This window comes from Aquarana catesbeiana, linkage group LG01 (assembly GCF_042186555.1).
Source record: "Aquarana catesbeiana isolate 2022-GZ linkage group LG01, ASM4218655v1, whole genome shotgun sequence".
Taxonomy (NCBI): Eukaryota; Metazoa; Chordata; class Amphibia; order Anura; family Ranidae; genus Aquarana; species Aquarana catesbeiana.
The window spans coordinates 444,497,953-444,525,355 of NC_133324.1; the positions used below are offsets into that span (position 1 = coordinate 444,497,953).

The 27,403-nt window shown below is 41.0% G+C and overlaps 1 protein-coding gene across 2 annotated transcripts in view; it reads right to left on the reverse strand.

Annotated features, from left to right (window-relative positions):
* FOCAD (focadhesin) overlaps window positions 1-27,403 on the reverse strand; it is a 278,787-nt gene that overhangs the window by 85,912 nt on the left and 165,472 nt on the right. For both annotated transcript variants that reach the window (XM_073636312.1, XM_073636321.1), the window contains 6 exons: window positions 22,577-22,707; window positions 16,347-16,473; window positions 12,522-12,656; window positions 12,345-12,395; window positions 11,529-11,612; window positions 1,887-2,019 (listed from right to left, as the gene is read on the reverse strand). In XM_073636312.1, the coding sequence (XP_073492413.1) occupies window positions 1,887-2,019; window positions 11,529-11,612; window positions 12,345-12,395; window positions 12,522-12,656; window positions 16,347-16,473; window positions 22,577-22,707 (661 nt within the window). The remainder of the gene's footprint in view (window positions 1-1,886; window positions 2,020-11,528; window positions 11,613-12,344; window positions 12,396-12,521; window positions 12,657-16,346; window positions 16,474-22,576; window positions 22,708-27,403) is intronic.

Sequence of the window (27,403 nt, forward strand, 5' to 3'; positions counted from 1 at the left end):
TCTTCCTCAGCTCAATCACTTCTGACAAGTTTTCCTGACACCAAAAGAAAAATGGTGACAGGGGAGGGATTCCAGCAGATTGAGAGACTCCGCTCTTTTCTGTGTGCTGTGTGGAGAGGGGTGTCTCTCTTTTGTTCAATTAGCTCTCAGAGCTCTCATCACTGAGCTCTTTAGAATGTAATATCAGCTCTCCATCCTTTTTTCTGACATCTCAGACAAGATTTAAAATTCAGCAATTTAAATCAGTGGTCATCAACCCTGTCCTCAGGGCCCACTAACAGGCCAGGTTTTATATATTACCTTGGGGAGATGCAGACTAGAATACTGCAATCACTGAGCAGCAAATGATATCACCTGTGATGTATTTCAGTTATCTTGCACACCTGGCCTGTTAGTGGGCCCTAAGGACAGAGTTGATGACCACTGCTTTAAATGGATGTAGAGAAGACAAGACTGCAGATAGATAGATACAACTTATGTAGTTATTTGTTTTAGTTCCGTGTATCATCCGAGGCCAATCACTTCACTGGGTATATGTAAAGGTTTATAACCGCTTTACAGTTTTAGAAAGCTACTTCAACACATTTTTCTTGTGTCTTTTTTCAAAAGGTAAGTTTAAATGTGTTAAAGAATCAATACAACAGATATTATTGCTAGACAAGCCATTTTGTAATTTAAAACAATTTAAATTACTATTCAAGTTCAATCTGCAGCTAGCTGTGATTTCCTAAATCATGGGCATCTTGTATTGCAAAGATCTATACAATGTTGATGTACAGAACTCCCTTTGAAATATATTTTTCTGCTCAGCAGATTCACTGCTTAGCACACAAGAAGCTGCAGGAAGTAGAAAGTAAGTAGAATCCATGTATGCCCTTCAATACAAATGGCTACAGGTAGGGCTGGGGAAAAAATCGATATAAATCTTGAATCGAGTTGAGAGGTCAATTCGATTCAAAATTTAAGCAAATCAATTTTTTTAGATTTTTTTTTTTCACCGTGCCGGTCCTGAGGCACTGCGGGCATGAGTTTTTAGGCTTCGGCCGTGGCTTCGGCCTAGTCCGCGGCTTCGGCCGGACGCTGCGGACCAGGCCGAAGCCGCGGCCTCGCCTAAAAACTGACACCGCGCCGGTCCTGAGGAGCTGCGGGCAAGGAGTTTTTATGTGAGGCCGCGGCTTCGGCCTAGTCCGCGAGGCCAGAAGCCGCGGACTAGGCCGAAGCTGCGGCCTTGCCTAAAAGCTCATGCCCACAGCGCCTCAGGACCGGCGCGGTTTCCAAAGGAAAAAAAAAAACTCGATTCGAATCGTGAATCGAGTTTTTTTAAGAGAATCGAAGATTTTTTTTTTTAAGAAAATCTCCCAGCCCTAGCTACAGGTTAGGATGCCATTATCTTTGCTAAAATTTTAGCCTGTCCTCAGGGCCCACTAACAGGCCATGTTTGCAAGATAACTGAAATACAGCACAGGTGATATCATTTGCTGCTCAGTGATTGCAGTATTCTAATCTGCATCTCCCCAAGGTAATAAATAAAACCTGGCCTGTTAGGGGGCCCTGAGTACAGGGTTGATGACCACTGATATAGCAGACCAGGAGAAGAGTGCTCTATTCTAAGCACAGTACAGGAGTAACACTTTAATTTGAAACAGAACCAGAAGGTATTTTAATGTAAGATGCAACCCTCATTTTTCTTCGTATCACTACCTACAATAATGTCAGTTTTAATGTGACTGCGATTCAATGGGCTGCTATGTACCCCTATGGGGATTGCTGTGTGATTCCTGCAACTGTTAGAACAGCTTTAAAGTTAACTTTGAGAAATGGGTTGCAGATTACCAGAGATGGATTTCTTTGTATTCTTTTGTAATAAGTAGAGAAGCATATCTTACCTGGCAATACAGGTGAAGGAGTTAGTGCCAATAGTTTTATATATGAGGAACCAGGTACGGAAAGGTCCACTTCCTTTTCTTCTTCTTCTCCAGCCAAATCAGACTCATCTGGTGGGATTATCTCTGGCCTAGCCTAATTCAAACCAAATGATGTGTATTGAAACGATCTGAACATTTAGATGGATTTATTTTGCGCAAAAAGAAACAGCTGTATTTTTTAAAGTTAGATAAATAAAGTGTAAAAATGTAACCAAATAAAATGTGGCAAACATTTAACTAAATTTACCAAATATGAATGGAAATACGCAAACACAAAGGTAATTTATCACCATGGAAACTGTGCCTGGACATTCAGCAGTACAATAACTGAATAGCATGTTAGCACCATGGCTGTCTATCTCTGAATTTGCTCCACAATGTGGTTGAATATAGACGCTGCCATATTGAATAATTATCTACACAAAACCCCACCCAGAGCGTCCGACTGTCTGCAATGCAAAAGCAAGCCTGGGCTTTGCTTACTCCCAAAAGGATGAATGCAGTGGTGGGAGAGCAAAAGGAAGACCAACATAAAAGCATCAGTGGAGACCTGCATTTAAAAGGAACCTGCTGCTTTGCCCTACATGGGCAAAATAGTGCTCCACTAAAAGCTATCAAGTCACAAGATTTATATATAAGGAGTGAAAAATAATGGTTGCTCTGCTGTGTGACTATAAAAGGTCTGCAATTTTTAGTCTACTCTCATCGTGGTCTTTTGTCACACCTCATATAATCAATTTATATAAATACAAACAGACAGAAAGACCATGTAGAAAAGTATCTGAAGTGTATGAAAATATACTAGGAAATTAAGTTATTTTTAAAGGTTAAATATACAATGGTACCAACTATATGGTGTATGGGAATCTTCTGCATAGATTGAAAATATACTAGGAAATTACCGTATTTATCGGCGTATAACACGCACATTCATTTTAAGAGGGAAGTTTCAGGAAAAAAACATAAATTATAAATAAGAAACTTTGAAGCAAAATAAGGGTCAGTGCCCATCTTGCCATCAATGCTGCCTGATCAGTGCCCATCTGTGACCTCACAAGTGCCATCAATGCAGCCTCATCAGTGCACATCAATACAGCCTCACTGTTGCCATCAATGCAGCAGCCTCACTGTTGCCATCAATGCAGCAGCCTCACTGTTGCCATCAATGCAGCAGCCTCACTGTTGCCATCAATGCAGCAGCCTCACCACTGCCATCAATGCAGCAGCCTCACCATTGCCATCAATGCAGCAGCCTCACCATTGCCATCAATGCAGCAGCCTTTACCATTGCCATCAGTGCAGTCTGATCGATGCCCATCTGCAGCCTAGAGGGGACAGGGAGGGGGGCGGGACGAGCGCCGACAGATTACATACAGTGAGAATTTCCTATGATAGACAGAACAGTGGTTCAATGGCGGCCCAGGAGACGGGACTTCCTGTTACAGAGGCCGCCAAGTAAACAGGAGATTCTCACAGCATGTAATCTGATGGCGCTCGTCCCACCCCCCTCCCTGTCCCCTCCGAGGCAGCTAAAATTGAAGTATTGGCGTATAACACACACACGCTATTTGCAGCCGATTTTCATGGTGAAAAAGTGAGTGTTATACGCCAATAAATACAGTAAGTTATTTTTAAAGGTTAAATATACAGTGGTACCAACTATATGGTGTATGGGAATCTTCTGCATAGCAGTGGCTAGATGATCAAGCAGAAGAAATATATCTGGGGTTTAAAGTGTGAACAGGCATATGACAGTTTTTTTTTTCTTCCCCCCAATTCTTGAATTCAGGACCAGAAGTTATTCATTATTAGATTTTTACCTATAGTTGTAAAGCTCTACCCAAAAAGTGGAGACATTTTCCTAGAGGAAGTGAGGGTAAATCACCCCAACAGGAGCAAAGTACTAACCCGTCCCCTCCATGTAACCACATAGAACATGAAAAGAGATCTCCCCAATGAGGACACAGACAACAATGAAAAAAAAACTAACAGGGGCTTTAACACTTCCCTACTCTATCCTAAACTAAACAAAACAATCTGGCTAAAGTTGGGATTTAGAGGCTTGTTCACACCAGATAAGTAGTCTCCATGCTTCTCTCAGGAAAGGTTTTAAAGCAAACCATCCTTGGGATTCGGCACCTGAACCAATAGTAATAACCAATGCATTTTTGTACAAGTTAGAACTCAGTTTGTACTCAGAGTAGTGGCCTTGCTGTAAAGGAAGTGTAAAGCTGGCCATAAATTATACAATTTTCTTGTTCAATTTCCTTTAGATTTACCTTCAACTATGTAGTGCAAGGACATGCCTGATTGCATATAAATTGAAAGTGTTTAGGTTTGACCTCAAATTATATGGTTTTGGAAAATCTAAAGGAAAATTGTACAAGAAAATTGTATAATGTATGGCCAGCCTAAGATTAATGACTTTACACAAAAGTCAGCATCTACAAAAAAAACAAAAAACAAAACACAACTCCAATATCTCATGCTACACAGTACATGATGAAATAGTGACTAAACATATGGTAAGCGCTCTTATAGTACTATTAGCATATGCTTTTATCAAAGGTGTACTTTAAAACCTGGACTTCATTAGATATGCATCACCTACATTATAACATGCACACGCAAAACCTAACTCAGGACTAAGCTAGCTCAATTCTCCATCTGCATGCAATGAAAACTACTAGCAAAACCCATTTAGCATAACTGTATTTGGAAAAGTTATCTTTTATGAATACCACATGTGGGTTCCTCTCCATGTAATCATTTAATGTGTGAGATTATTTCTGAGTTCAGCATACACATGTGCCAAGGAGAACCTCACATAACATATTATATTTCAGATTGCAGGGCTCCAAATTTGTTCCCACTGTGGTTTCCCTGGTAAAATGTGAACAGAACAAGTACATTTTGAAGATGATTTTTTTTTGCTGTCTGCGTGTGGATAGGTGTTAACTGAACTACGGACTCATCTAGAATTTCCCTTATAGTCAAACAAATGCCAAAAGAAACAACAGAGGAGCGTTAGTTATATAACCCGCACCATAATGTACACTAGGAGAAACGCTATATACACTCCATTAAGAGACCTGTGATAAACTGGTGACCTGAACTAAACAATCCATGCACAACAAAATGCATGCAGTTTAGCTTCCAGAGACACACTGGGAAATTCTTAGACACCCTTTAAAATTCTGTCAGGAAGAAGCACACAAGGTGATGGCGCTTGTGCCCGATTTATATACCTATCAGAGCCAGCTACATGAATCTTTTAAAACCAGCACTGACAAAGGAGTGTCCATATTGGACACTTCTTTCTCAGTACTCTCCCTCACTCCGTGGCCTCTGTGCCATCAAATGACAGGTACATGGCCAAGGAGTTTTAAACTAGAGGTGGGTGGAGCCTGAGTGGGAACTTAGAGACTAGTTTACCATCAGGTCTGAATTACCTTTGACTGACAGGGGATGTCAGGGAGTGAAACCATAGCCCTTATTCAGTCCAATAGAATCCACCCAATGTTGTGCGCTGTCAATCACACGCAAGCTGGACCGGATGGGGAACTAGTCTCAGAGTTCTCCATCAGGCTCCATCCACTAAAAAAGCACAGTGGTCGTGAGTTTAAATGGTCATGTGGGCAGAACCTGATGAGGAACTCTGAGAATAGTTCCCCACTAGGTCCGCCTTGCCGGTGATTGACAGCAGACGGCAGTGGGTGGATTTCAAAGCCTCAACTAGACTGAACAATGGCTATGGGTCCACTCACTGCCATCCGCTGTCAATTACAGGCAAAGCAGATCTTTTGGGGAACTGGTCACTCGCAGTTCCTCATCAGGCTCTGCCCAACGTCAACTCAGTGTGTCTTGCCTCATGGATTGCTAGGACACAGGTGGCCTTCATCCTAGCAACCAATGCTGTAAATGTAAAACACAAACATTTGAATAAAGTAATGAACACACAACAGTAAAGTTATGAGAGGAGATAATTGATAATGAATGTGTGTTGTTGTCCTTTATTAATAAAAAAAGAGTAAGATATTGTTTGAAAGTTGCATAGAAAAAAAAGTCTACTTTTGTTACAGGAAATTATATAGGAGACAACATGGGCTGGCCATAAGCAAACAGATAAACACTGGATAACAGTGGGCAGAAGAGGATCTGCCTGTGCTTATACAAACTGCATGAGCAGGAGGGCCTATTAATTTCTTGACCGTGGGAACAAGCCAATAGCTTCTTCTAGTACAAGAACTACCCCCAATAATTACCAACGCTGTTCAGAATTGAGATCATTACTTGTTTATATTGATCCATTCAGCCAACTTATTAAGTAAAGCACTGGAAAGAGAAATGGTGATCAACAATGTATAGTAAACCCACAATAATCAAGTTTGAGCTTATAGTAAGAATTCTAATAGTCTTAATGAAAGAGCCACTAATGCCTACAGATGCATCATGTCTTATGATCCAGTCATCTTGAAAGGTTTTGGTGATGATCTAGTTTCTCTGGTGGATTAGAAGAGAAATCAGAAGCAATGAATACACTTGTTTGAGTACTACTTTTTTCCTCCCTTACAAGCCAGTGATATAGGTAGTAAGGTGGGCCCTGCATGGTCTAAACATGAATGGCTACACAATGCAGCTCTTCTTATGTAGGGACTCTACTTTTATATCCTTAGCCCCTTCTCTTCCTTCACCACACACACATATACACAACACAGCAGGAGCCAAGTATCTGGCTGTTGCATGATTTAAAGCTAAAATTCCAGGTATGGATTTTATTGCATAGGCACAGTTGGTTCAGCTTGATTCAATATAAGTATGCATATTCTATACCTGTGGAAGCAGAAAATCACTGTAGTAGTTATGACTTCTTAAGTCCTGTTCAGAATGGCTGCCCTACTGCAATATAAGCACAATAGGTTACTTGTTCAGGCGCAATTCACAGAACACCTTGCATTTTTCTCCAAGCTGGACCAAAGTAACTATGCAAAAAAATATCTAGGATACAGCGTTAAGGGATCAGGGTTGTCAATTTACTTCTTCAAAGACCTGGAAAAAAGGGGACCTAGGGTTATTGGAGGAAGCGTTCTTGTGCACAGTTTTAACTACTTGCTTACTGGGCACTTATACCCCCTTCCTGCCCAGGCCAGTTTTCAGCTTTCAGCGCTGTCACACCTTAAATGACAATTGCGTGGTCAGGCAACAATGTACCCAAATGAAATTGTTATAATTTTTTTTCACACAAATAGAGCTTTCTTTTGGTAGTATTTAATCACCACTGAGTTTTTTATTTTTTGCTAAAGAAACCGAAAATTTGGAAAAAAAACAAAAAAACAAAACGTTTTTCATAGTTTGTTATAATTTTGCAAACAGGTAATTTTTCTCCACTGATGTGTGCTGATGAGGCTGCACTGATGAGGCTACACTGATAGGTGGCACGGATGGGCTCTGATAGGCAGCATTGAGAGGTGACACTAATAGGCAGCATTGATAGGTGGCACTGGTAGGCAGCACTGATATGTGAGACTGATGATGAGGCACCAATTGGCAGCACCGATGGGCACTGCTAGGTGGCACTGATTGGCAGAACTGGTGGGCACCAATTAGCAGCACTGGTGGGCACTGAGGGGGACCGATGGCAGTCTTCCCCCCATGTGCCTGCATATGTTATACTTACCGGTCCCTTTCTTTCCTGAATAAACACAGTGAGTGATCAGTACCAATCACTCACTGTGTTCATTCATAACTGAAGCATAGTAAACTACTGGCCTAGACAGAGTGCAAAGCAAGAGGTGGCAAAAGGATAAGGTTAAATGTTTGATCTTGCCCAAGGCAGCATAGTACAAAAAGGGGCAAACTGGCTAAAATTAAGAGCTCATTTACACAGGTTTCTCTGGCACATACACTGTGAATGAGCCATTTGTTTGTGCAAGTGGAACCACCTGTTACTCTATGAGGATGCAGCAGCTGTACAAACACAGCCACAGGTCCTAATTTTATAGGTGTGGGTAAGTGGCCCCGAACGCACAGTGTGCGGAGCCATACACCCGCATCCACACACCTGTGCAGTTAGGATCTGTGGCTGTTTTTGCATAGCCACTGTATCCCCATAGCATAACATAGCCTGCCTACAACAGCCCCAGCCACATTAAACAAAAAAAACACTGATTCACACTGAACAGGCCACAGCACCAATGTGAATGAGCCCCAAAACCTCATTCACACATCGAGCTTTATTTATTAACTCAATAGAGTTTTTATATTTAGCGGGAAAGTTGTAAGTTATGTTGTGTTTGTGCCCGTTAATAATGATTTTAGTGTATTCTAAGCAAAAATATTGTTTTGATATTTTGGAGGGTAGGGGTGCCCTGTCAAACTAATAACCTCTGTACACCGTCATACTAACTGCTAACGTCATTCTATGCCTTCCTTACCACCTGTACACTTCCCTGCTGATTTCCCATGCTCTCTGCCCCTCTGACATTTTTTACTGCACCCAGACATCAGACAGGTTAGATATAGTCCTGCTGAGTATACAAGTAATCGCAATTCAACTGGTTCAGCGGGAACAGGCCGAATTTCAATATGTGTTAACCCTAACAGAAGCTGGTGGTTAAAATGCCTTCTATCAAATGGTCCTGCTAGAAAATCCATCTAGCAATCGATCGCCACTTGCAGCCAATGGCTGCAGAGCTGATCATTGTATTCTGACGGGGGGGGGTTTAGGGGGTGCATGCTGTCAGAATACAATAGTGTGGCAGGAGAGATCCCTACATCCACATCACTTGTCTAGATGCAGACACCTGCTTTTGCTTTTTGTTCAACCTGACTGTGTTAGTAAATTGAATGTTTCAGTTGAAATGTACATTAATTAATTGCAAATGTATTTTTTTTAAGTAAAACAGTAATAGAAGATATTTTCACAAATTAAAATGGTGCAAAATGCTAGTCTATTTATTCATTCAATATCTAAAAGGATTGTACAACATTCGGAGAATAACAAGTGCAAATGAAGCCTATAAGTAAAAATGCTCACTCCCTACTTACATGACTCAGCAGATCCTATTAAAATTGTTAGAAGGCATGTTACAGAGTGAACTCTTCAACTCTATTAAGTCCTCCTCACTCAGTCTATAGAAGGTGTGCGCTATGTGGCAAGGTTAACATTCTGGTAATTAGAAAAGAATTATGATGGAGTAGGCTGTTGAGATGATCAGTCTGAGTGATTCATTTACTACTAGACCTTGTGAAAAGCTTCCTTTGGTCTGTAAGCAGCATACACATTTCCCCAATTAAGGATGCTATTGTTGGTGAACACGGGCTTGCTGACAACCACTGAAGATGTGTTTACACGAGACGAAAAAGAAAAAAAAATCTGCACTTTTTAATGGCAAGAGATTTCAGCACCTTCCTCAGCCATTGTACTTGCAAGACTTCCCATGCAGTCAGAATTCTAATTTGTAAGACTGAAGTTTTTCTAGTATTCCTTGAAATGAAATCTAGGCATGAGCAAACACAAATATTTGTTGAAGTCTTATACAATGAAGAATGACAAAAACCTCTATCCACAGACCAATGTATCAGAGGCAGTTTCTAAAATTCATCACTAAGGCGTGCCTATTTTATTAAAATATCCAAAAAAGGAAGATCAATCCTAATACCTGACTGCCTTAGGTTCTAAGATAGCGGAGGCCACAATCTCTAAATCTGATTTGAAAAGTTCTCCTGTGCAATATTCTGTTGGACTGCTTAACCGCTTGCCGACCGCCCTGCGGTTACCGTACATATACTGTGGGGCAGCGGCTATGTAAACAAGGCAGATCACCGCTCTGTTAGTAGGGAAGACAGAGATCCTGTGTTTCTGCTTAGAAAGAACACAGATCTCTGTCTTCCCACAGTTAAAGCATCCCCCACACAGTTAGCAAGCACTCCCTGGGAACAAAGTTAACCCTTTGATCGCCCCTGAAGTTTTAACCCCTTCCGTGCCAGTGTCATTAGTACAGTGGCATTGCATATTTTTTACCACTGATCACTGTATTGGTGTCACTGGTCCCCAAAAAGGTTTCAAAAGTGTAACTTGGTGCCCAATGTCTGCTGCAATGTTGTAGTCCCGCTATAAGTCGCTGATCGACGACATTACTAGTAAAAAAAAAATAAAATTCCATAAAAATATCCCATAGTTTGTAGACGCTATAACTTTTGCGCAAGCCAATCAATATATGCTTATTGGGATTTTTTTTACCAAAAATATGTAGCAGTATACATATTGGCCTAAATTTCTGAAGAAATTTTATTATTTACATTTTTTTTTTATTGGATGTGTTTTATAGCAGAAAGTAAAAAATATTTATTTTTTTCAAAAATGTTGGTCTTTTTTTGTTTATAGCGCAAAAAATAAAAACCACAGAGGTGATCAAATGCCACCAAAAAAAGCTCTATTTGTGGGAAAAAAAGGGCAAACATTTTAATTGGGTACAGCGTCATACAACTGTGCAATTGTCAGTTAAAATAGCGCAGTGCCGTATCAGAAAAAATGGCCTGGCCATGAAGGGGGGTAAACCTTCTGGAGGTCAAGTGGTTAAACATTTTCAGCATGATGGAAAAAAGGGTCAAACAAAACCAGTAATGCACAAACGTTCTTGGTATATTACTAATGCGATTCAGGGCGAGTGACAGGTTATCTTTAAAGGCCTTCCTCCACACATACTTACCTTTCACTGTGTTCCACCACCAGTCTGTTCACCTTGCAGAACCCCAAGAAATATCTTGTACTTCTGAGTGTGTGGGCATGTGATCCTATTCCGTGACTCACAAAATGCAGGGCTTGGGCCTGAGCGGCCAATTGCAAGGCTGTTTGCAAGGCCATTTGCAAACATTCACATTGTCATATGAAGAAAGGGAAAATACTCTGTCACAAAGCTTACACAAGGTTGAAACTCATGGCTCTTGCAGGTAAATGGCTTGGTGGGGGAGCATTGGGAAGGCAAGTATCTGTAGGTATAGAAAAGGGGTGCCCAATCAAGGGAACCTATCACTTTGCCCTGAATGGGCAAAGAAGAACATGCTTTTAAAACAAAATCAGTGGTTGCACATTTTTCCATCAATAATTACAGAACTCACTGAAAAATGTGTATATTCAGTTCATATATGTTTTAAATGCAAAGCTTTATTTTTAAATTTGTTTACCTGCCCACAATAGTTTAGATTAGAAACAAGGGTACCTTTTAAACACCTTTAACATAGCAGACACATCAGGTAAGTTACCTTTGCCTAACCGCTGCTATCCTTTACAGGCTAAATTGAAAACAATGGTCCAATTATTTATGATTTCTTCAATTTTATGGTATTACATCAGGCCTGAAACCCCCCTGCAAAGGAGAATAATTGGGTAGCTCCTGGACCTAAGGGTCCAAACGTGGGAGTGAGGAGACTGAAGCTTTCCTGGGAAAGAAAGACCCTGGACAGGGCCCTATCTAGGACTAGGTCAAGATGCTACAAACAATGAGTAGGTTCTGGTTGTGGTTGAAAATTCAATATTGTATCTTAATTTTTTGTAATGAAAGCTTTAATTCATGCACAAACAGAAAGAGATTGACAACTGACCTTCTCAGGCAGATGAAGGATACTATGTTCATCAGAGTTAAACTGGCACAGGGACTTGTATGCTGAAGAGGACACAACGAAATCCTAACAGAAACATTGAATAACATATCTTGAAACAGTAAAAGTTTATCTCAAATAATATTTCAATTCAATAGACTGATTAAAGGACTGGTTACATATATTGTATATATTATCTATAAAGAGGATTCACATATGTCCATACCTGTACAACAATTTAGAAATTATATACCTAAACTGGTGTTCCACCCAAAAAAAAAAAAACTACATGAAAAAGCCTAAAAAAAAAAAAAAAAAAAAAAATACCAAAAAAATTTGGATTTTTTTTTTTTTTTTTTTTTTTACTCACCTCTAAATGCCTGTTGCTAGGTGGTCCCTCGTAGTCTGCCTCTTCCAGTGCCTGGGCTGGTGACATCACTTCCCCCCCCCGGCACAGGAAGGGCTCAGCTCTACTCCCTCCCTCCTGTCAATCATCTGGGACCCATGACAGGTCCCAGGTGACTGAGCAGCCAATCATGGCGCATGGCGCCGCTCGCGCATGCGCAGTGGGTGCCAGGCTGTGAAGCCATAGCCCGGCGCCCACAGTTGCAATGACGGCGCCGCTGAACGGAGGGGGAGACGAGCGGGGCTTCGATCCCCCGCATCGCTGGACCCTGGGACAGGTAAGTGTCCGATTAAAAGCAGCTGCAGTATTTGTAGCTGCTGACATTTAATTTTTTTTTTGACTGGCCCTCGGGTGGAACTCCTCTTAATAACATTTTCAAAGTATATAAAATATATGCATCTGATATTTCTTACCTTACTCTGAGTGTGACTCCAGAGAATGCTGATAACTTCAGCTTTAAACTTCTGCAAAAAAAAAAGAAAAAAGCAAAACAAAATATTTCAAAAATTATATGGCAAATATAATAAAAAATGACAGAAATAAATAAGTACAAAACAGTGACTTAAAAAGATTATGAAAAATGTGTATACCTCATAATCTTCAGTGTTAACAATTAAAGAGGGAACCAAGGCAAAGAGTTCATGTAATACTTTAAGAACATGAAGGCGCTTCTCACATACTAGCTTAGGAGATAAAGCATTCCAGGTAGAACGAATATCCACTACCTGAGGATAATATGCAAAAAAATGCAAAAAGAACATTAAATAAATAAATGACATTTTACCTACATTCAACATTAAACTTTTTTTTTTTATTAAGTAGTATTAGAAAAAAGTACTACAGTATAAAAATAAGGGTAAACTCATGTTTTAACTGTTTTTTTTGTCTCAATTTAGATATTAAAATCAGCTAATTTTATATAATCCTACGAATCCTACCCAGGTATACTACAGGACACGTACTATGTATTTGTAGACCCTGGGTTAGGCTCATATATATCTTCATGTGATTAGACACTAGCAAAGCTTTTGAGGATACACCCCCTGGGTGCATCCCATATAAACCTACCTGATTTTGTGGGTCCTCCGTTTTTAGGCAAGCAATGCAAAGTAACCAAGGAATGGAAGGGAGGGTGGCCTGTGGCCTGTACTGTACTCCAAGAAATGGAATTTACAGGCAAGTCAAAATTTCTCTCATCTTAGGCCCTGTTCACATATGGGTGATTTGGAATCGCAAGCATAACCACCCCGATTCTGTCCACGATTCTGAATCGCGTCAAAATGAACTGGGCCAACGAGCCCAACAACAAGGGTCAGATAGACCCAATTTCAGAGTGCCGCTGCAAGTGCCTTAAAATGTTTGTTAACCCAAAAAAAAAAAATTAAGATCCTGGTCCCTTAAAGCAGATTAAACAGCATAGTGCTTGTGCTGTGTAATCTGCCCCCCTCTAAAACTGTAAAAAAACCTGGCTGAACCTGCCACTTTCTGTATCCCCCTCTCTGCACTGATCACGAAAATCAGGGCTGCTGAGCCATGACCACCATGGACAGCGTACGTCCCTTCGTCATCCGCAGCTGTGCTCTCTGCTCTCCCCCTCCTCCCTGCCTGTCAGCTCCGTTTCTGTGTCTCTGTCTCCGCCCCCCCCCTCCTATTATTAAAAATAAAAAACTTAAAATGGTCACTGCCAGCCCCTCTATTATAGGCAGACATACCACACTGTGTAATTTTTTTCTAAAAACGAGGCTTGTAATTACTAAAGCTATCTTCAGGCCAGTCACGTGACTCTTGGCTGCTTTACATTTCCGAGACAGGGCTTCTGCGGGAGGGGCTGAGTGGCCACGTGAACTCCCCGGCTGATGTCAGAGGGAGATCTCAACTCCTCCTGCTGAAGCCATGTACCGCCACTGTAAAGCGTCTGAAAGCCACATGACCGGCCTGAAGATCGCTCTAAATAGGTATTTACAAGCCTCGTTTTTAGAAATGACTTACATAGTGTGGTATGCCTGCCTATAATAGAGGGGCTGGCAGTGATTTTGAATTTAGACTTAAGAAACAATTTAAGCCCTGGGCAAAGATGGCAGTATTATGGCCATTTTTTGTTTGAGGAATTGTGATAAAGAAGCAGTAAATTCTACTTTTGTATAGACTAATTATTGTGCGCTGAAAAAGAGCTAAAAGTGGATGCATAGACCGATGTTAAGAAATGGCTCCCGCTTCAGAACAATATGTGCATTGTCACTCTGTAATTGAGCATTGTTCAAGCCTTCAGCAGTGAGAAAGGTTGCCTGCCATGGCAACGTTTGAGGGTATTCCCCTGTGCAATACTCTCAGAGTGGGGTGTAAAATATACTGTAAGGATGTCCAGAAGGAGAATACAGCAATCTGGGTGTAAACCTTCATGCAGGGATTGTCCGAAGCAAAAGGGCGGGAAGAAGCACCTGAGTAATCAATAAGGGGTCTATGCAGAAGTGGTGGTAAACTGTGCAACCTGTGGTGTGATGTCGCACCTGGCCATCCACCTGAAACTAAGCTCTGAGTGATTAAGCTTTTTAGTGCCATATTTAAAAGGTTTACATGGTAGTGAATACCATTCAAATATCACCTTGGTGTTTACATTTACAATCAGAAGCATACAGGGTGACCCTGCCCTACCAGTCTACAATGCTGGACTGTGGATAAAAGTTCAGGCTTTGCCCGTCCTAGTGGGCGTAACCCAAGAGGCCTTCAGGCTCTGGATTCTACAGGGATGGATAACAGCCCGGTAGAGCACCCTGTGGCTGACTACAAACATAACACTAAATGCAAAGGTAAGTGCCCATGAAGAATCCTGTGCCCAAAGCAACTTTACAGGCTGTCCCCACAGTGTGGGATCCAGCTATGGCTCCCAAGGTTTACAGAGGTCATCCCGATCCAGATACATCTAATTGTGGCATTAAAAGGCAGTGAGAAGTTGAATGAAGAATGTAAAGTGGTTGTAAAGGCAGAAGTTTTTTTTTTTAATCTTAATGCATTCTAAGAATTATAGGGGAGGCGCCCTATGGGCGAGTCCTCAAAGCTTTGCCGCTGTCCAATCACGAGTCTATAACCCAGGGTTTATGAATACTTTGGAAAAAAACAGAATTGCGCAAGAAGGGACTCGTGACCATGCGTAAGATCACCAATCCACAATATTCTGAAAATGTGTAAATAAACAATTTAAGCACAAAATATAAAAAGTTTTTATATTTAAAAGTTTTTACTTTTTATATTTTGTGCTTCAATTGTTTATTTACACATTTAAAGAATATTGTGGATTGGTGATCATACGTATGGTCACGAGTCCCTTCTAGCGCAATTCCGTTTTTGTTCCAAACTTTTTTCACTGTGTTTATGTTGCATAGAGGAATTGCAGCTCATTTATTTTATTTCTACACACTTCACTTAAGCGCAGTTTCTCTCCCCCTTTTTTCCATCTATGAATACTTTGCCTGTGTCCTGTACTGTACAATACAAGATAAACCTGATTTTTGGATTTTTGTGTATATATTTTTTTTCTATTTTGAACCATTTTATATCATTATCTGAAAACGAGAGACCTTTTGCAATCTTGAATGATTTAAATTTCACACAATGCTGGGCCTTTTGCTTGAAAAGGGGGACACTCCCCCGAAACATGTAGCCACGTCCACCCGATAGCTGGAGTGACCTGTGTGAGCAGCAGGCTTTGATATGAAGCTGAGCCCAACGTGGAGCTGAATTGTCTGCATCCCTTTAGCCTGTCGGCCTGTAGACAGAAATTTTAACTTCATGTTGAGCAACCACCGAACATCACTCACCACAATGTGAATGGTTCTACAACTTCAGAAAGATGGGGTTGCATTCAAGGCGCTTTTAGTACAGCAAATATGTGAGTGCAACCTTTGCTGATTTCAATACTTTATTAAAGGTTTAACTGTACAAGGTGTGCACTTTACTGTTTTTCTCTTGTTTGTTTTTTCTCCTAGATCTTGTGCATTCTTTATGCTTTAGTTCTTTCCAAAGACTTGGAGCTCTATGTAGATATGTAATAATTACCGTTTCTATTTTAATCACACTGCTGGTGGTCTTGTTTTTATCTAGCATGTAGCACGGATAGTGTTAATTTATGTTTGTGTGTTTTTAGCGGTTTTCCCCCCCAAGGTAACAACCAATGTATGTTGCATTAAACTAGAGTAAGATACTGTATAGTCATTCACGTCAAACATGATGGAGGTCTCCCAGGACTAATTTAATCACTATAAATATATTGCTGAATTATATATAATGCTGGATTCACGTAGAAGTCATTGTAATGTTCAGTTATACAGTATCAGTTTAATATATTAGAATAACTTAAAAATATTATAAATTAGTAACTGCAAAGCTACTTGTTAGAGAAGAAGTTCACTTTCACTGACCTCAGCTTGGCAGAGAGCATGGAGGCCCTGCATTACCAGGGCAACAGGAGTGGCTTGGTCAGGTTTTGGGCATTCATTTAAAACTTGAGTGATAGCAGCGAGCATATCTGCCCCATGTTGGTAAGGCCTGTGAAACCAGAAACACATAATAAACTGAACAACCAATAATCCAATAAGTATTATTTAAATTATGGAATATATTATAAACAAGGGGCAATCAGTCACACAATAAATTCTCGGTTATATTTTTTGGTTATAAATTATAATCCTGCCTCAGAAGAGATTTAAGATGCCATGGAAACTAGATAGCTTGCTTGTTACAGACGAACAAGTAAATGAGGTTGTTATGGGTACAGTGGGTACCTGGGATGTTACAGTTACTGTGTTTTGAGAATTCTGGCTGCAGTTGTTGGTCCTCTTTTGAAAATTCTAGCTGCCTGGTTGAATCTGGTTTCAGTACTTTTGAGTCAAATATGCAGAGCAAGCATGCTGTAAGTTAATGTTAAAAAAGTATCTGAATTCCAAAGTCAAATCTATCTGTAAAATTGTTCCAGATCAAAGATTTAGACAGCATTGAAGCCAACACATCAACAAGAGAGATGGGGAATTAACATTCTAATATTCTCAAAGGAGAGGTCAGCAATGGCAGCTCTCATACTTTTCTCCTGACAAAGCTACTTTTAAGTAAAGGGCATAGGGATTTAAACTGAACATCTGCAGCAAATGTTTGGCATAGCAAGCAGGAGAAACAATACATTTGGTACAATACCTTAACCAAGGCTAAAGGACCACGATAGATTTTTCTTTTTAAATGTGATCTGTGAACTAATACACTCAGGCACAAGCAGGCAGTGTAGAAACATAGGTTTATATAATGTGTTTGAAAAAATTGCCTCTGTGTCGCTCTACAAAAGGTTTCAAAACTCCTTGTATACTAGCACATACACAATTTATGTTAGTAAAAGTAATAGTTACTGTAAAATCCTTTCTTTGGAGTCCATTGAGGGACACTGGAAGTCATTAATGCTGGTTTATACTGTCACCTACATAAGGATTAAACACTGGCAAACTTAAAAAAAATTTTTTAAAAATTGTGGACCAGCCTAGGATGACCCCATCTACTATCAAGCATGCCTCAGTTTTGTACCAACATTTTTTAAGAAATGAACACAGAGAACTGAAACTTGTATCCCTCAATGGACTCCAAGAAAATAATTTTACAGTTAGAAAAATTCTATTTTCTTGCTTGCCTATAGAAGGGACAAAAAGTTATTACTATCAGGGCATCCAAAGTAGATAAACTGAGGGGTGGGTGACAGCAAACAACTAATAGACGGTTGAAAAAACAACAGATTTGGGGACTGCCTGCAGTTCAGAGAGCCTCCTAAAGAAACGTATGCCCTATGTTGGCCTCAGATGAGGCCTGCATCTAGTAGAGTCTTGACAAGAAAAGTAGTAATACGATCCTTGAGACTATAGCCTTGAATAATGGTCTGCCTAAGCCACCAAGAGATAGTGTAATGAGAAGCAGGGACCATCTGGAATTATGAAGAGAATCTGAGAGATAAACTTTCACAGCCCAAAATAAATCCAGGCAATGGAGGAAAATTTCCTTCTGATAAACTGAACCTGGACAAAAGGGAAAGGGGACTAATATGCTCATTTAGGTGAAACTATGTTCTGCCCCCCCCCCCCCCCCAAAAAAAAAAAAAAAAAAAGGTTAAAGCGGTAGTAAACCGAATAAAAAAAAAAAAATGGGCACCTGGCAGTTTAATCCAAAAAGTGTTAGTATGCATACTAGCACATTATGAGAAACCTACCTGAAAAGGAAGCCCTTCAGTAGTGCGCTGAAGGTGCTTGCATCTTCACCTGGTTGTCTTTTCGGGTTTGCAGGCTTTGGTGATATGAATGGACGAGCCGGGGATGACGTCACTCCTGAGCATGCGCCGTTGACATCACCGGCTGCATCTAAAAGGTAAATATTTCCTAAACGGTGCACGTTCAGGATATCTTTACTGTACCTATAGGTAAGCTTTATTGTCTGCTAGCTCAGACACTAATTATTTAAAATTGCAGAATAAAAATTCTAGCAACTTTTCACCTTTGCGTTTTGTTGTATGGTTATGCTGGACAATCCTGCCTCAGGAGAAATTTTAAATGTCATGGAAATGGTCAGTTTTCTTGTTATAAGCTAACAAGTAAATTGCTGGGTGGGGGGTTATGGGCAAAATGGTACCCTGAGTGCTAAATGTACATTGTCTTGAGAATAATGGCTGCAATTGCTGGCTCTCCTTTGAAAAAAAAATTGCTGTCCGGTTGTGCCTGGCTTCAGTACTTTTCAGTCATAGATCCAGAAAAAGCATGCTGTAATTGGGTTTCAGAAAAGTGTTTGAATTCTGTAAAAGGTGACGGCTGTAAGGAACACCACCTTATAGGTAAGGGTGGACAGCAGAACATCTCTGATGGGTTTAAAGTATGGTTATTGAAGTGCCAAGAGAACCATAGTCAGAATTCAAAGAGTAACAGAGAAAAAAAACAGAGGCAGCCACATTGTAAACACCCTGAACTAAGATTTTAATAGAAGAATGGGAAGCCAGTGGTCTCCAGAACAATATAGCCAGAGCAGAGACCTGATTCTTAATAATGCTGAGGGCCACATGTTGGTGAAGACCCAACTTTAGGGATAAAAGGATTCATTCATCCCAGGGAAAACTTCTAGGGTGAAAGTCTTGCGCCTCACACAATGTGAAGTATGCCTTCAACATTCAGTGAAAGAAGTCACATTCAGTATTAGAAGTCGAAATCTAGCTTTAAGCATTGTGGGAATGACCACTTTATAGATGTCCATGTACTTCAAAGCCTGGGCTTCAACAGCCATGCCAATAAAGCCAGTGATAATGAAGATGGATGGCAAGTCAGCCCTTGAGAGAAGAATATCCAGGTTATCTAGAGGAGCCAATGCTCACCAACAGTCTAACCAGGTCCAATCTGGAGCAATGATGAAAACTGAAATGCCTTCAGTCTAAATCCTGTGAAGCAGATAAGGAAGAAGTTTCAAGAGAGGAAAGGTAGATATAAGGTTGCACTGATCCTACAGAACCACCAGAGCATCCATTAGATGATCCGTGTACCTGGAGACAAACGGCAGACAAGGCTGGAATGTTCAGGATCCGATCAACCTCTATTGCTGCAGTGAGACTTTTGGTTCCTTCCTCATGGTTAATGTAAACTACTTCTGTAGGATTGTCTGAATTCAGATCAGTCTGGTCCAGTGCTGCAGAGACAGCCAAATAGCCTGAAACTCCAAGAAGTTCATCTGGAGACAAGATTCCTCCAATGTCCAAGTACCCTGTTATCCACAGTAAGCCCAGGACTCCTCCACAGCCAGACTGTCATCTGTCACGAGGACCTTTTAAAGGATCGGAAAGAAAGACTTTTGTTCTTCCAGAGCTGAATTCCTGTCCCACCAGGCCTGACACAACCTGGTCCTCAGTGCTAGATGAATCCACGTGTCCACCGACAAGACTGACTTGTCCCATGTCAAAGAAAGAATGTTGAAGGGGTTTGAACTGAAACTGGGCAAAATGGACTGCTTCAAAAAGGAGAGCACCATCAGACCTAGAACTTACAGGCAAAAGTCTGATGACTCCTGTACTAACGCGTACGAGTGTGTGTTTGGAGAGTGTGAAGTGTCTCCCACGGATGAACTCTGGCTTAAATTGTGTTAGGACTAGACTTAAATACTCCAAGTATTTAGTAATTTCCAGCTCCTTCTGGAGTCTCAAGATCCATCTGGAATCTCTGCATTGTCTGGCCAGTCGGGAATATGCTTGTCTGTCAAAACCTGAGCCAACTGCTTGCCAAATGCTTCCTCAGTAGGAGGTCATCTAAGTATCCCACAGTGGGAATGCTCAAAAGCACAGCAAGACCAGTACTGAGGCCAGCAGCTTGGAGAATACCCTGAGGTTCAGAGGAAATAGGAAATGGCAGGGCCACAAACTGAAAATGCACAGCAAAGTGCAGGAATCACCGATGCACTGAAAAGATGAGGACACGTAGGTTTACAGTACACAGTTTGGCGACCATTGTCACTGAAATAAAATAAAAGCAGGGAATACAAAATTTGACAGCGGTCATTGTATTTTTCTGTTTTTGTGACACAGAAACAGAGGAACTCTCTACTTTGTGGATATAGATCGCAGTAGAAAGCAGACAAAAGGTTCTACTCATAATTCCCAATTCCTTTGCAAATGTTTTTCATTTTCACAGAAAATATGAAACTAATTATATAATGAAAGGTCATTAATTATATTTATCTTGAATACTTTATTTTGTTTTTCAGCAAAGTAAACATAAAAAGTAAAAAAAAAAAATAATTTAACAAACGTCCAAGGCAACAAAACATTTTAGGATCAATGACAAATAAGGGTTTATTTACATAGCATCAGATGGAGACCCAAAGCAAATACAGCATGCTTTCAGGTGCACAGAATAGTTTAAGATGCTTTTGCGTTGCTTTGGCTTGCTTTAAACCCAAGTGAATATTGCTCCATCATATCCAAAGTAAAGGGATCTGATGTCCCTTTCTCCCACTCCCACCCCCACCCCCTTTTCTTAGTTACTTTCTTCTTGCCTTCATTTATTTATATACTTTTACATTTCTGATTCACTTGACTTAATTGACTTGGATCTTCTCCGATCCTTTTTACATTTTTATTTTTTGTTATGAACTAAGTATTCTTACTCGCCAAAATGTACGATACATTTAATACGGTATAACATATTGATTCTATTTTCTTTTTTCTTTAATTCATCTTTTATGCTCCATCTGTGTCATTCCAAAATCCCCCCCCCCCTATGCTTTGTTTTTTAGTAAAATAAAATGTATGGTAAAACAGATCCAAAGTAAAAGTCAAATACTACATTCCAAGTCCTTTGAAAGTGCTACCAAAGTATGCCCTAAAGCAGGGGCCAGCAACCCGTAGATCGCAGCCAGGTGACTGGTACATCACGATCTGGGCTTTCTGGCCTGCCATCCCAGAGCATCAGAGTGCAATGCAGAGGGACTACTTGTATAGTTGGAGCTGTAGTAGGGATCAAGAACCACTAAGTCGATGCCTCCTCTGTAGTGCTGGCTCCTGTCCCATGCAGAGTGATACCAATTGCACACCATCTATTATCCCAGCGAGTGGTCTGCAGAGCGGTGCCAGCAGCAGAGGAGAAGAGATTTTCAGGTCAGTATGAAGCAATACACTGGGCATAATGGTATAGGGCTCCTTTCACACCGATTCACTGTGATTTACCCACACCGTGGGTGCAGTACAGTGTATTTGCAGCTTTCCTGCAGGTTTGCTGCACTTAGCCATAGACTTCAATTATATCCTGTGGGTTTGGTGCACTTTCTGAATGCAGGAGTTTTGGTGCATTTTCAGAAAGTGCACCACACCTGCAGGATATAATAGAAGTCTATGGCAAAGCGCAGCTAACCCAGGAAAGTTGCAGATGCACTGCGCTGCACCCATGGTGCAGGTAAACCTCAGCACATCAGTATAAAAGCAGCCTTATAGGGCGCTCCGAACAGTAAGTATTTATTAAATTTGTAATTTGGTGGGTGGTAAAACCTCACAGTTAAGATGTGTTTTTACTCCCTCCGTCCCAACCTCACCCCCTTTAGCTGCAGTGGCCAGGGGTTTACATATGTCGAAGCCACAGCAGGTGTTACACACCCTGTCATGGTTGATGGGTGTAGTAGCTCAAATCAAGTGAATGAAATACCCCCCCCCAACTTTATGTGTGAATGAGCCCTAAGGGTGCCGCTGCCGAATGCAACTAAGGGCTCATTCACAAGTGTAGCAGGCACTGCTGTTCCTCTGAAAAGTGATCTGAGTGTGTTTGACAGGTGCCTCCTCACCACCTGATTTAAACACGTTTGCCATGCAATGCACGTGATTGCGACACGTTAGTATGGCAATTAGAGGTTTATATCAGGTGTGAGGAGGTGACATGGTGTCGGTGATCTTTGACTTCCCCCATGTTGTTCAGGTAGGTCTCCACCTCTTTAAGGTTGCCTACCCCTGTCCTAAAGGCTCCTATTTCCTTTGGTAGAATTGCCTGCTACCACAGCCTCATGCAGCAGGAACAAAATCACAACTGAACTCTGGCTAGGTTTTGCTATAACTTTGGAACATTTTTTAGCTGCTCACAATAAGCAGATAAGAACACACGTTTACCTCTGCCTGCATATATCTCGGATAGTTGCCGCTTTTGCAACAGTTTTCTCCCACTGGGTTTCTTTGCTAGTTGATAAACACTGGGAATCAGCAACAGCAATTAGCTTCTGGAGCTCTGGATAGACTCTGTCCTGGAACAAAATTTGCACAGTAGATTACTCTAGACTTCAATTACCAAAGTTCCAGCGAGAAAAAATGTCTCAGAAAATTTGTATCACCCCACAGAAAACTGATTCTCCCTTCAGTTTTCTCAACACTATGAGAGAATGGAAGAGAGAATAATTACACAGAATAATTTTGGGTTACACCGTAGAATAGGGTTACACCTGGTTGGTTTTAAACATATTCACGTTTTACTGGAGAGTTCAAAGCATTGGAAGGAAGGCCGAACCGACAAAGAAAAGAAAGTGTACAGAGAGGCACTGAGTTGAGGGGAAACTTGGCTACTTAAAGCGGAGTTCCAGCCTGTGTTAAAAAAAAAAAAAAAAAAAAAAATTAAAAGTCAGCAGCTACAAATACTGTGGCTGCTGAATTTTACTATGAGGACACTTACCTGTCCAGGTATCCCGCAATGTCGGCACCCCTAGCCGATTCGTCCATCGGCTCCAGGTGCAGGCACCAGCATCCTTACTAAAGGAAACAAGAAGTGCCTGTTTCCTACTGCGCATGCGTGAGTCATGCTGCGCTTTCTGAATGGTCCCGCTGTCTTCTAGGACCTGTGTGTCTCCCAGAAGGAAGCGGAGGGGAAGGACGAGGGGCCAGAAATTTTGTAGATCGCCGCATCATTGTGCAGCGATCTTACCCGGAAGTGGGTAGCTGTTTTGGCAGGTATCGGCCCCCCCCCAAAAAGTGCCAAATGTGGCAGGGGAGGGTGCAAACAAGCGGAGCTTCTACTTTTTGAGTGGGGATCCGCTTTAATTCTAGTACTATTGTATCCAAGGGAGTTTGTGTCCATAAACTTAAACTGGGTGTATACTTAGTTGAGGTAGGAGGTGGAGAAGAAAATATTAGTCAGTAAGGATTAAATTTACTCCACACTTTGTGGAAAAACGTAAAGAGATTATAGAGATAGGCAGCTGGCAGATGTATCCAGTAGGATAGATTGGAGTCTTTGCAATTTGGTAATATTGGGCACTGGGTGTAAGTGAGAATATGAGTAGGTGCATTTAGAGTTAGTATTGACTTCATATATGGTATGTAAAGATAGACTCAGTAGGATTTCAGTGCATTTCAGTGTGGCTCTGCTGGTTTTCTTCGTTTACTCCACTCCACTTATGTGTCCATACATATTTGGCTATTTATAGGGCATATTGGAAGAGGCGTGTTTACAGGGTGAACAAAAAAAAACAAACACGTTTTTGAGAGGAGCTTTCATGCAGAAACACACATTTAAGTGTGTTCAGCATTTTTAAGTGTATATTGAGTATAGGGAAAAAAGAGCAGAGGGAAATGTTTTCGAAAGAATACCTATAAAAGCAAACATGCATAAACGCATGTGCAATACAAGCCATTATAAGCATTTTTTATGCTGCTTTTTTCTGACAGAGGTTCTGGCATTTTTTCAGCTGCCTAGTGTGCATGGACCCTCATGTTCCAGATGCCAGACTTCACATTCCAGGCAGTCATGCTCCCCACCTTAGCACAAGCAGTCACTGACTCACTATCCAGGAGTGTTTACACTGGATTTGTAGGATTATCCATCTCTCCGGCTCTATATACAGGTACATAGTCACATAGAGCTGCTGAGCTCTGTAAAAGCAGGCTTTTTTTCCCACAGAAGACTAGGAATAAGCAGAAAACATAAAAAGGAGCCAAAGTTCAACCTGCTAAATGCACAAAAGATAATAAAAAAAAAAACACATGCAATATTTCATATTGATCTCACTAAGAAAAAAAGAAAATACTTTAATAGCTAAAGAGAGAAGAATAATTTACTAATGTAGTCACACTCATTTATACTTTCATTATATCTGCAGAGAGAAGAAATGGATAAAACAAGTTGACCCAAGACAGAGTAAAATAACATACACACACATACAGTGTGTGTATATATACACAAATAATCAAAAATTATGTGAGCCCCTTGGAATTAACGTTTTGTCTCCATTAATTTGCCATAAAACGTGATGTAATCCACAAGTCACAACAATAGAGAAACACAATGTATTTAGGCTGGTAACAAACCATTCTAATTTCTCATGTCTTTACTGAACATACCCATTAAACAACCACAGAGCTAGAAGAAACCATAAGTGAACTCTTAGGGCAAGTTTACACCATAGAAACGCAGTCTGCATGCGTTCCAGGTGCTTTTCTGCATGCGTGTTTTTGATGCAGTCTAGTGCATTTTTTCCCCTATTTTTTCTTAACCTTAAATAAGGACATGTGCTGTAGTGCATTTTTGGTGTATTCTTGATTCTTTTTACTGTGTTCCAGTACAGTACAGAAAAAATGCAGCATGTTCTACATTTTTTTCTGGAACTGGAAAGCCCTGGAACTATGCCATTGAAAACCTTATGAACCTACTAGCCATGAGTTTTTGATGCAGAAAAAAATGCTCTGGGCTGCATGTGGAGTAAATAGCTGGGTGAAACTCCTTTGGCAGCAATGCAAGTGCTTTTGGTAGCTCAGACATGAACTATGTTCAGGAGGAATTTTTGACCATTCCTCTTTACAAAACCAATTTGCTTCAGACACATTTATAGGATGTCTGGTATGAACAGCTCTCTTGAGGTCACTCCACCACAGCATCTCTATGAAATTACGGTCTGGGCTTTAACTGGGCCCCTCCAAAAAGGTGTATTTTATTTTTCTGAAGCCAGTGTGTGGTGGATTTACTTCAAAGTTTAAAGTGGTTGTAAACCCTTACAATCCACTTTTTACTACAGGTAAGCATATAATAAGGCTTACCTGTAGCTAGCATGGATAACTCCTAAACCTGCACGGTTTAGATTTTCCCTGTATCAGCATGTGCTGACGTCATCGGCACATGCGCACTGAAGCAACGGCTCGTTCGTGCCATTGCTTCAGCAGACGTGCCATTACCGGCGGCTCCCCCGCGCACGCATGGGAGTGACGTCATACCCAGAAATAATCCTGGGAGCGATGTCGCCGGCCGGAGCAGTGCACGGGGACCGCAGTGAGGTCTTCAACTAAGGTGAGTATTTCATTATGAGCTAGTATGGTCAATGTCCTGCTGCATCTCCCAACATCTGCTAAGCTTCACCTGGTGGACAGCCACCCTGTCATCATCCTGTAGGATATTTTGGTAAATTTGGGAATGTATTTTCCCCTTGATGATGGCAAGTGGTCCAGGCCCCGAGGCAGCAAAGCAAGCTCAAATCAAGATGTTCCCTCTACCCTACTTTACCGTTGGGATGATATTTGTTGGGATGATGTTTCATCAGTCCACAAAACATTTTCCCAGTAGCGTTTCAGTTTTCCAAGGTGCTTTTTGACAAACTACATAGCTTTTTTTGCCTTTTTTTTTTTTTTTTAGATAACAGTGGTTTCCTCCATGGTGTTCTGCCAAGGACACCCTGCCTGTTAAAAAGACATGGGTATGGAAGACTCATGAACAGGGATGTTTGCAGTAATGCCCCATACACACGGCATACACATGGTCACACAAAAGTTCTCTGAACTTTCGACCTCCAAGAACGCAGTGACGAACAACACTACGACGAGCAGAATTGTTTCTGAGCATGCGTAGGAATTTTGCGCGTTTCCTGACCGAAAAATAGAGAACATGCCCTCAATCTTTTGCTGGCTGGAATTCCGCCAGCAAAAGACCGATGGAGCATACACACGGTCGCATTTTCCGACAAAAAGCTCTCATCACAGTTTTGCTGGCGGAATTTCTGATCGTGTGTATGCGACATTACAGCGATTTCTTCAAGCCTTTAGCTATTACTTGTGGGTTCCTCTTTACCTCATTGAGGATTATGTGTTGTACCTTGCGACTCATCTTGGCTGGGCACCCACTTTTGAGAAAAGTAGCCACAGTGCTAAACTGCATTTATAGGCAATTTGTCCAACTGTCATCCGATGGATGCCTAAACACTTTAACCACTTCAGCCCCGGAAGGTTTTACCCCCTTCCTGACCAGAGCACTTTTTACAATTCGGCACTGCGTCGCTTTAACTGCTAATTGCGCGGTCATGCAATGCTGTACCCAAACGAAATTTGCGTCCTTTTCTTCCCACAAATAGAGCTTTCTTTTGATGGTATTTGATCACCTCTGCCGTTTTTATTTTTTGCGCTATACACGGAAAAAGACCGAAAATTTTGAAAAAAAAATGATATTTTCTACTTTTTGTTCTAAAAAAAATCCAATAAACTCAATTTTAGTCATACATTTAGGCCAAAATGTATTCGGCCACATGTCTTTGGTAGAAAAAATGTCAATAAGTGTATGTTTATTGGTTTGCGCAAAAGTTATAGCGCCTACAAACTAGGGTACATTTTCTGGAATTTACACAGCCTTTAATTTATGACTGCCTATGTCGTTTCTTGAGGTGCTAAAATGGCAGGGCAGTACAAAACCCCCACAAATGACCCCATTTTGGAACGTAGACACCCCAAGGAATTTGCTGAGAGGCATGTTGAGCCCATTGAATATTCATTTTTTTTGTCCCAAGTGATTGAATAATGACAAAAAAAAAAAAAAAATTACAAAAAGTTGTCACTAAATGATATATTGCTCACACAGGCCATGGGCATATGTGGAATTGCACCCCAAAATACATTTAGCTGCTTCTCCTGAGTATGGGGATACCACATGTGTGGGACTTTTTGGGAGCCTAGCCGCGTACGGGGCCCCGAAAA